This window comes from Populus trichocarpa, chromosome 1 (assembly GCF_000002775.5).
Source record: "Populus trichocarpa isolate Nisqually-1 chromosome 1, P.trichocarpa_v4.1, whole genome shotgun sequence".
NCBI classification, from domain to species: Eukaryota; Viridiplantae; Streptophyta; class Magnoliopsida; order Malpighiales; family Salicaceae; genus Populus; species Populus trichocarpa.
Window position 1 is genome coordinate 8,940,389 of NC_037285.2, and position 11,072 is coordinate 8,951,460.

Sequence of the window (11,072 nt, forward strand, 5' to 3'; positions counted from 1 at the left end):
CTTTTATGTCAAATGTGCTTATTTATGCACTAAAATGGCATAATTTGAAAAAAAAATAAAAACAAGTATTTATGAGCACTAATAAAAAGACTTGATCGATAATTTTTGAGATGTAAATGAAAAAATCTATAAATTCAAGACTCAATTGAAAATGAGTATAAACTTGGGACTAAATTGAGGTTTTTAAGATAATTTATATTCACAAGCCTTATTAAATCAATCAGTTTCAGTTCTGCTCTCAAGAACTTTATTCCCCCCCCTAATTTCATAGGCTCAAAGCCTATCCGATAAGCTGGTAAAATTTGTAAATATTTACAAATTTTAGAATTTTAATATATTAATATAAAATATAATTTTATTTCAAAAAAATTAAATAAAATATTTTAAAAAACAACAAAAAAACAAAAATTAATTCCTTCAGCAAACTGTAATGGTGGGGGCATAAAATAGCACGATGCACATGGGCCATGTGCCTACAATATCCAACGGCCCCAGTTGAAATTTAGTTCCCCACGTGATCAGACGGTCACAATCACCTCACTTTTTTATTAAATTAATCTCCAAATTTTGAAAAAGATAGCATCATCATTCATCACCATTAACCAAAAGCCCCAAAAAGAAAATTGAAAAATAATTCAAAAGCAAGAAAAACCCTATTTTGGTTCCCTTTCTCTCCTTGCAGCTTTTCAAGAAAAGAAGAAATCATGAAAGGAGCGAAACGATTTGCCGCTTCAGACCCAGTCCCTGACTCGAATGACACGGCAGTGAGTTTCTTAAAGAAAACCCTAATTTTATTCTACTTGAATGTCTTGTTTACTTGATAAAGGATATGCTTATTTGTGCTTTTAGAAAAAAAAAACATTTCTGTAGTTCTGCTTTGGTTTTGTAATAATGAAGTTTGGATTTTGAATTGCGGGCTGTAGCTTAAATTGGGATTTTGAATTTAGTTTTGAGCTTTTGAGGAATTTAGTGCTTTAATTGATATTTTTTTAATGATAAAATGAAATTAGAGCTAAAAATTTAGTTCTTTTTGTTTCTAGACGGTCTATGTATTTTATGTCAATGCATTTTAAGGAGCTGTAGTGAGATTCTTGGTTGCATTTGTTCATATCTTTGAATTTTTAATTGAGCTCATTGTGTAGGCAAAATCAAAACTACGATTCCATATCAACTTAGTTTTTGTTATTTTCACTGCTGGCTTTTGTACTTTTTCATGGAAAGAATAATTTATTTTACATCTTTTTGATATTGACCTCCAATCATATTTTAGAGGCTGATTGTGCAACACTCAATATGGTTGCAGTTAAGGAATAAGAGAATAATGGAAGGATCGCTATTTGATATTCATAGACCTGAACAATCTCAGCAACAATCGACTCCATTGCCACCGTTGGATGCAAAACGGGCTGCTTCATCACAGCAGTATGTGAGAGCTCTCAATAACCAATTTGCCAGGTCCATTTCTTTCTTTGTATTTGAACAACTTTGCGTCTTCAGTTATTATCTGGTCAACTTAGTTTCTGCTTCAATGATGAATTTGGATGAAGATGATGCGTTCTCTTGTTTGTGTAACCCCCCCCCCCCCCCCCCCTCCGAAATTATAGGCTTAATTTCTGGGACTTCTTTCAATTTTGAATAGTTGGGTTCAAACGCAACTGAAGAACCATCCTGATGAACTCTGGGAAGATGGGATTCGAGATTACCTTGCTCATGCTTCAAACATTATGGTAACATTTAACATCCTTTAGTATGCATTAAAGGGGATATGCATGCACCCATCTTTATATTGTAAAATGCATTTATAAAAGCTTGATCATCTCTCTAATTGCAGGAGAAGTTTAGTGATGTTGTCAACTGGCTTAAAGCAAATGCTGTAAAAGGAGGGCCTGTTGCTGATTCTCTTCGAGCTGAAAAGAAATTAGTGCCTGAAATAAAGAGTAATGAGAGCAAATTACTTCAAGAAAAAACCGGGTTTGCTTTACCGAGTACCAGTACAAGCTTTACAAGTTCCTGGAGCTCTGGTGTCTTTTCTGCCAACCAAAGTTCTGGAGGAGTATCATCTAGTAGCCAAAGCTCTAGTTTATTCTCCAATGGTCAAAGTTCTGGTTCATTATTATCGAACAATCCAAGTTCTGTTTTGTCCTCAAACAACCAAAGCTCTGGATTTTTCTCGAACATTCAAAGCCCTGGCCTCTTGTCCAACAACCAAAGCTCTGGATTTTTCTCGAACATTCAAAGCCCTGGCCTCTTGTCCAACAATCAAAGCTCTGGAGCATTCTCCAACAGCCAGAGTTTAGGAGCACTCTCCAACAGTCAAACACCTTTCTCCTTTAATCAAAGCTCTGGAACATTCTCCAACAGCCAAAGTTTAGGAGCACTCCCCAACACTCAAACATCTTTCTTGTTTGGTAGGTTTTGTACTGCTTTACTTCAATGCTACACAGGTCATAAATTCACACCAGTAGTAGTAAGTCGCTAAGATGGATTATGTGCCAGAGAAAATGGAAAAATACATTTGTGACATTGGAAATGTTTGCCATGCTCAAGTAGGACCTATAAGTGAGTCTTGGTTCTAGTTTGATCATCTAGATGAAGATAGTCCTTTAAAGGTTACAAAATTTCTGTGATATTGTGAACTGGACTGTGAAAGGTATTCCCATAAGACCCACCAGACCTTGCTACATGCACCTTGGTGTCTAATGGTGTGGCAATATAGTCTAGAGAGTGGGTGAAGGAAAGTCAATATGAGTTGACTGTTCACAACTAGAGAGTACTGAATTCAGAACTCTTGTAGATGGGATGTTGACACAACGTATAGCGTGGATAGAAGCTCAGGTTCTCAAGCCCTAAGGTTATACACCCAAGCTGTAGAGAAATTTAGAGAAAACTCTAAAATTCTGAATTTGAATCTCAAAATAAACTAGACATCCCTATTTATATTAGTTAGATCTAAAATCCTTTATCGAAATGATTACTAGTTAAAACTTACTTAACTGATAGAATACATTTAGCATTAGGATTCCTAAATAGTAAAACATTAATTAAATTAAAATTTCTAATCTAAACAAGATAAAACAATCCAAATACAAGAAAGTAAATAAAGACAATCCCGCATAATAACTTTTGTGCCTTATTTGAAGGTCTTTTGGATCTCCAATTATCGTGAACTTTTAACCTATTAGGGCTTTTAGAATCTTCTGTTAAAATTTTAGCTCTGTTAAAATTTCAACTCAATCTAATGGGGATTAGAAGTTATGCTTTATTTACCAAAACTTCGTCTTAGACACTTCTTAATCTCTCAAAACCTAAAAATCTTAACTGTTAATGAAACAATACTATAAACATTATTATGCCAAGAATATTGAAGAACTCTCCCCCACGTCAGTCGCTTTTACTTTTGAGAAACTCGGCCTCGAGTTATTTGTCAAGAATTGAACTTTTCTATTCCAAAAGAACAAATACTTTGGATATAGTATTTTAGCAAACATATTCACGAAGTAGCGTGTCTTTGACCTGTGAACTTCAAAATTTAAGTTATGATGTGTGCATGCTAAAGAAAAATCCATATCTAATGTTATACTCACTATTCCTATGAAATCTCCACCTTTAGTTCCTTCACACATTTGTTTACTTAAAACTTGACCTTTTCATCATCTATGACCTACAATATTTCAACCTTTGAATATAAAGAAACTTCGAGATAATCTTTCATAATATCTTTAGGAAAATTGTCAGAAATTACCATGTCCTCCATATCCTTACCTGCGAGATCTTCATTCTTGATTGAAAGATCATCATTAGCCACTATCTTCTCCAACTTAAGGTTAAAAGACTAAAACTGTTTGTCAGCACCCTCTTTGGTCATGTTATCTTCAACATGATTAGATAACTTTGAAATTTTGCTTTTACCAAATTCCTCCACATAGACAAATGATTGTCTAGGTGGAATTTCAGGAATAGGTCATAGGTAAGGTTAGCCTCGAGGTAAGTCTCCAAGTATGTTCCTCTTCTCTTTGTGATTCCTGTTTGTGTCACCCTTTAGCTGATTTAGACCTGTTATGGCTTGCTCCAATCAATCCATTCTCCGTTCTTAATCTGCCCATGAGCCTGCACAACGCTACAGTGGGTCTCCACTCCTACATTGCGAAGTGGGTTGCTACTGTCTCCATCCATCAAAGAGGTCAAATTGCTCTGATACCAATTGACACGGCATATAGTGTGGATTGAAGTTGGGATTCTCAAGCTCTAAGGTTAAAGACCTAAGTTGTAGAGAAATTTATAGAAAATTCTTTGATATTTTATTAAAAGTCTGAATAGTTTGAAACTGAGTCTCAAAATTAACTAGACATCTTTATTTATATTAGTTAGATAAAAAATCCTTTATAGGAAAGGATTCCTAGTTAAAACTAAAATCCTTTATAGGAAAGGATTTCTAATTAAAACTTATCTAACTAATAGAATCCATCTAGGATTAGGATTTCCAGAGAGTAAAATATTAATTAAATTAAAAGGCCTAATCTAAATAGAGAAAAAGAATTCAAACACAACAAGGCAAATAAAAACAATCTCGAAAAGTAACTTTCGAGATTTATTTGAAGGCCTTTCTGATCTCTGATCATCATAAAATTTAAACCAATTGAAAACAAGGCCTTCAAAATTTTCTATTAAAATTTCAGTTCGATCCAACAGTCGGATTAAAAGTTATGTCTGATTTACCACATTGTTTCTTGGACTCTTCTTAAACTCTTCAAAACCTAAAAATTGTAACAATTAATGAAATAATGCGATAAACATTACTATGTCAAGAATATTTTAGTTAATAAGATACAAAGATGCAGATATGACAATTCGTTAGTGATTCTGCTGTGATTTTTTTATATAGATTATAGTCTCATATGTTGCTTTTGTGGAAGTGACATGAAATCTGACTTCTTCTTTCTTTTTTTTAATTTTAGGAGGCCAAAGCTCCATCCCCGCAAACCATAACACTGCAGATGATGCGGATGATGGTGAGAGAAAGAAGAATTGCCTTTTCATTGTTTGAGATTCTCTTAAGCCATTACTTTAAGTTAAACCTGCTATGCATTTTATGATTATCATCAATTGACTCCTTTCTTGTGGATGTATGCTTTATTTGAGATAATCATGTTATGTGCATAAGTGTGAACTGCGCTTCTTATCTGTTTCACATACTGCTAGTTGAAATTTGGTTTCAAGTCTTCAAAAAATTGGCATGTTGTGAATACCTTCTTGTTGGTTCCTTTTGGAAAATTGGATCAGAGACTTGTGCAGGCTATTAGTATTGTAAGGTATCGAGTTTATTCAATTGCAAGCCTGATGCTTTTCAAGATATAAAGGAACATGCTGCAAATGTAGGAATCAATTTTGATCTGTGGTTTTATGTCTGATTGCGGAGTCCTTTTTTCTCAACTTTTGAGACCATGGAACTACCACTCTTAATAGATTAGATTTTCACTTTGAACTTGGATATAAAATATTGGAAGAGGATAGTTGAGTGTATTAAGGTAACTCTTGGGAGTTTACTGTATTTCTGAGAGTATTTGTTGTTTTTACTTTTTCTCTACAGCATAAGCAGACAAAATAGTTGTTCTTTTTTACTGGAAATGAAGACATTAATCATTAAACTATCAATTCCTATATTCCTTGGATTTGATCTGTTGTGTTATATATATATGAAATTTTAATGTTTCTATCCTGATTATTCAGTCAACTGAATGGTCTCTCTGCTCTGTGAAGTTTGTGCTTTCATGATGTTGGTCTGCTTTACTGGTTCTAGCTCTGATCCATTTTGAAGCTGGATTTGCACAGGTTGTTTGCATGTTTATTAGAACTTTGAAATCTTAAATGGTAGACAGTTCTTTTTTCATATTATTTCGATAATATTCCTTGTAGCCTGGAAACCCCAGCCCACTCGTGTGTTTGTTTTATGTTGATGTTAAACCCTTTTCTTTTACCAGAAAATGAATTACAGCAACCTGGCAGTCCATCTGTGAAGAAGTCTGAAGAGAAGGGTATTGTTACAGTCCATGAAGTCAAGTGCAAGCTCTATGTGAAGGTAATTGACATGTCATATTGTACTTATTGAGACTGCATTGCGAAGTTTTTATTTTTGGGGTAGGGTTATGTAAATCTATCAACTTTTAATAGTAGAAGAAAGTTGTCTTTCGCTCATGCATACCAGCAAATCTAACTTTCTCCTCACCCTTTTTTTTATGAAATTAGTTAGTTTGGCATCTAATATTTCTATCTAATGCTATGTCAAAAGTCTCTTGATTGATTTTGAAGTGAAGATCATTTCATGTTTCATGCATTCCATGAGATTTTAAGGTCCAGCATTAGTAATTAAATAGTACAGGTAACAAAAAGGTTATAAATAATGATAAAAAAAAAAGCCCTGAACCAAACTCTGTATTTGTGGTTTCAATTAAGGGGTGTGGTGACAAGTGGTACTTCAATTCTCCCAAAATCAGAATATCCAGGATTCTAAGTGTATCAGTTGTTAATGCGTATTGGTGTGATTTGAGTTTGGCAGTTATCTATTCATCTTGAAATGATGCCAATGCTGTCCCCATTCTGTATCTTGGTTATGTTCGTAATTGATCTGCCTCATGAATTGAGATGATCTGCATGCCAGTCAAGTCTTGACTTGCATCTCCTGCTTGTGCTGCCTTCTTTGTGGATGAATGATTTCCGTGGTTTTTTTCTCTTGATATGATCAGTCAAGTGATCCGGCAGATAAGGACACATGGAAAGATAAGGGCCCAGGGCAGCTTTCCATCAAATGCAGAGAGGGGATTGGCAAGTCCACGAAAGAATCTAAACCAACCATTGTTGTTCGAAATGATGTATGTTCGAAATGATTAGGCATTTATTTTCTTTTGATAGACATGGCATGGTGCTTAGTTGAAATTGCTACTTTAACTCCTGTGTAACTCTCTCTTGGACTTACTGTCTTTAGTGTTTTTGCTGATGGCAGGTGGGGAAAGTGTTGCTTAATGCTTTGCTCTATCCAGGAATCAAGACAAATCCACAGAAGAATTCCCTTGTTGCAATATTTCACACTGCAGTAATGCGTTTTAATTCTTTATATTTGCACTTTTATGAGCATATAAACTTTGCCTGGTTTAGCCTTCACCTGCAAATATTTGCAGATTCACATAACCATCATATAGAAGGCTGCTGTAATGGCAGATATTAATCATAGTGTTTAATGATATTAATCATAGTGTTTAATGTAGCATGTCTATCATGGAACTTATAGCCGATGGTTCGTCTTATTGTAGGGTGATGATAGCGGCAATAATGATAGTGTTGTGGCACGTACTTTCTTAATTAGGACAAAAACAGAGGAGGATCGGAATAAGCTAGCGACAGCAATCCAAGAATACGCTCCCACTTCATGAAAGTCATTATAGGAGCACGATTCTTAAAATTTTGCAGCAGCAATTGGCTTGTTAGGAACTGAGCCAGCTTGTCTTGGGGCTCCAAAATAACAGGGGTCAATTTTTAGAACTCGGACCCCATGAAATCAAATGTATTTCTATTACTTGTATTATAATAGGAGGAAAAGGAATGCTATGTTTTGTTTCAATCTTAAACCGTTATTATCCTTTTCTAGTTAACTTGTTTATTTGATGAATGAGCACGTCATCATGTGACTGGCATCATTCACGGTGTCCAAACGCCTTAATTTATGCAATGCTATCAAATTTTCTTCTCTCTCTAAAGTGTAATTGAAGGCAAATAGAATCAAGAGATTGCAGGTTCTCTTGCACAAGTTGCCCCACAGCACAGCCCCTAGATACAGAAACAAAATGTAATAACAATACTGAGAGTGCACTGGATGGAGGGGGAGATAAATGCATTTGAAATTTAATTATGTGCTACTTCTGTTATTTACTCACATATTGCAATTTTTTAGAAACCTCATAAATTAAGCCACAAATCTGTCATCGGAGTTCAGTTCCTCACATCCCCAGAACTTTCCGTGTCGGCCATTATTAGAACTCGTTAATACTGCCAAGGTAATCCTTCCCAGATGCCCAGTCAGGGTACGAATTGCATATGCACGCCTCTAGGGTCTAGCACACAAGTGATAATCTAAGTGATGGGGCGGTAGGGATGTGACTGCATGATGCCCAGCGAATTACCGATTCAGTGACCATGACATTAAGTTGATCAAGCTCGCCGAGTCCTATGGTGTGATTTCTTCTGCCGTGGATACTGGATAATTTAGACCCATTGAACCCTTCCTGTCGAATTTCTATCTTCTGCATCATTTCTCCTATTCCACGGTTAACTGGAACAAAAGTATCTGACAATGCAGGGAGCTTTCCTAAGAGTACTTCTGCACCAGCCAAGAGAGAGAGCTTCGAATAGTAATTCATGGACAAACATACTGCACATATATCGAAATAGAAGTGGAATCTGGAAACACGTTAGGGACCTGATTGCTCTCATATCTGGAGCCAAAAGAAGCCTATCCTTTTTGGAAAATGTTGTTCTCTAACTCGCAGTTTTTAATGGTTTCCAAAGATGGATGTGGATGCCTATTCATCTAATGTGTATTAACTATGATCTTACAAACAGGAGAGTGATGAAAGCAACATATGTACCTCCATGAATTGCATCCAATTTCGATTCAGTGACTTTAGCATCAAACAAGATATCTCCTTTCTCAACTGCAATTCTAGGACTGACGAAGGTAAAGCTTAGCATTGATGAGAGCTCTATTGCACCCGCACCCGATTCGTCATGGTTGCTAAAAGAAAAACCTTCAGATGCAGAGCGAGGAGTCTTGTCGTTAACTAGGAAAGAAGAAAATGACGATGTCAATGTAGGAGATTGCACCTGTTGATCCTCACCAGTTACAGGCGATTCATAGGTGAAGCTGTAGGCTTGATCCCTGGCAATGAATGGGGTAGAGAAAGAACCTCCAGCAATTTCTAGCTGTCCACGATTAAGGTTGTCCTGCAGGTAGGATTCTTGAGCTAGTTGTGATACACATTAATAAATACACAGTAAACCAAGAGCACTTCTAGTTTCTTTTAATTATGCACTATCACTCATCTAACATATTGAAGGCCTCAAAATAGTCTGGCTGATGTCTTCTATAATTGGGTTTTGACAAATTCTAGATTTTTGTTTTTAAAAAAATTCCTTTGATTAAATCGGGAGTTAATTAGAAATTAGTCCCTGTAGTATATCATAATTAATTAATTGTTCCATATAGAAAATAGTCAAATATTCATTTGAACATCGTTGACCATACTTAATTTAGTTGTTTTTTTATCCCAAAAATATCTTCTTTCCCGGTCAAATTTTCCCGTCCTATCTAATTATATGTATCTTTAAAAAAAAATGAATTGAAGAAAATTACCAAGTTATAATTGGATTTTAAGAGCGTAAGGATGTAATAGTATTTTTTGAAATTACAAGGACTAACTTAAAATTAACACTTAAACTGGGAACCTAGCAAGGGTGTGATGCCCGGACAAGAGACAGCAAGCTGTGGGTTTTACTTGACTTGAACACTCAACACTCTGCAGTCTGCACCCAAATAGCTTGGCATAAAGTCTCCTTAAACGACAAGAAAATTCAATGTCAATATTTGTTTATGCTTCCTCTTCTCCATCCTCGTTCATTAATAAGGGGTAGGACCAGATAAAGGGTGTAAAAGGAGCTGAAAAATAATCCCATTTTAGGCTCTTTAAGTCCAGGCAGTCGGCACTTTGCCGGGTAAAAGAAATGCTGGCTTTTGTTGTGGGATCCTCGCATAACTTTGACAGGGAGGTCGCTTAGATTCTGTCTGTAATAAGTGAGGCAATGTGGCGTGGCCGAGTAGCCTGGCCCCATTGTGTGTGAACTGTAATTTATTAGCTCAGGTCCCCTATGGGCGTGATGGTTTTAGTATAACGAATTGAATCCAGTTGACAGCAGTTGTAAAGAATTTCCTATATTGCTTGATTATGCAGTCTATTAGCAATAACAAAGAATCATACAAGGTGATGACCCTCTTTTCTTGATGACAGATCTTTTTTTCTCAATGACTGAGATTGAGAGGTTTAATTACCTTTTAATTACAATTGACTTGCGACTGTTGTGAAGAGATTGATCTTTAGTCAAGGTTTTTTTTTTAACAATTTTTGAGATATTATATAATGTTAAAAAAAATAATCATTTGCAGTAGTGAGAAATCTCTACAACGTCTGGCTTGGAGTGATGATCGATAAGCACGAGACAAGGACAGAGGATGCATCCACATGCCCGAAACTTGTTTCACTGCCTGTCTCGGCAAATGGGAAATTTGATCGATCTGAAAAATAATAATCACGTAATAATTTCTTTAAAAAGAATACATACAGCTAACATTAATGAGTGTCCTGGAAAAAGATATGCCAGACTGGATTTGAATGGACATCCCTGACATAATTCCACGACCTGAATTTAATTCGGCTAAATCGTAATCTGTGGTAAAGATTTCTGCTCCATTAAACCTGCTGTGGATTCTGTACCTGCAAGTTATATCGCGTCACCATCTTTCGCCATCTCATCTCTCTTCGTTAATACAGGGTGTGTCTGGTGATAAGGAGAGTTGTGTGAAAATTCAGGAAAGGAGAGAAAATATGACTTTTGACCCTTAACGACACTGTGTATTGTTTTCGTGTGTAACGTATTAATGTCCAAAATACACCATTAATTGGCTGGCTAAATTGTGTCACTCTTTCGACCTTTGAGCCATTTAAGAATAAACCTCTTTGAATTTTAATTTAGGGTTTGACCTCTACTGAACATTGCTAGATTTCATTTGTACCCAGATTGTTTTTTTTTGTTTTTTTTTTTTTTTTTGTAGAATTCAATCCACGAAGAAAACTCGATAATAATTAACAAGAAGTTACATTTTCGCATGCAAAATCCATTTACTTACAGATGGAATCTTACAAGAATTAATGAAATGATTTAATTCCAAGTGAAGCATGGTTTAATGAAGTCTGCTAAAGGTTTAACTTTCAAATGATCTAAAGTTTATGTTCATCCATGTCCTGTGCTGG

The 11,072-nt window shown here is 35.5% G+C and overlaps 1 protein-coding gene and 1 long non-coding RNA gene across 5 annotated transcripts; both read left to right on the forward strand.

Annotated features, from left to right (window-relative positions):
• Positions 1-585: 585 nt before the first annotated feature.
• On the forward strand, positions 586-7,643 carry LOC7478077 (uncharacterized). 4 transcript variants are annotated; one of them, XM_024593704.2, is made up of 9 exons: positions 586-764; positions 1,271-1,455; positions 1,640-1,727; positions 1,832-2,408; positions 4,956-5,009; positions 5,979-6,076; positions 6,741-6,866; positions 6,998-7,087; positions 7,305-7,643. In XM_024593704.2, the coding sequence occupies exons 1-9, from the start codon at positions 705-707 to the stop codon at positions 7,422-7,424; spliced, it is 1,398 nt and encodes a 465-aa protein (XP_024449472.1). In that variant the 5' UTR covers positions 586-704; the 3' UTR covers positions 7,425-7,643. The 4 variants fall into 4 exon arrangements, with proteins under 4 accessions (XP_024449472.1, XP_024449473.1, XP_052304981.1 ...); XM_024593705.2 differs by having other exon boundaries at positions 1,304-1,455; XM_052449021.1 differs by lacking the exon at positions 7,305-7,643 and having other exon boundaries at positions 6,998-7,297.
• A 734-nt stretch (positions 7,644-8,377) lies between these two features.
• On the forward strand, positions 8,378-10,130 carry LOC127904710 (uncharacterized). The gene is made up of 3 exons (XR_008058066.1): positions 8,378-8,518; positions 8,611-8,997; positions 10,053-10,130. It is a non-coding gene; the product is annotated as an uncharacterized LOC127904710 (long non-coding RNA).
• Positions 10,131-11,072: the final 942 nt, after the last annotated feature.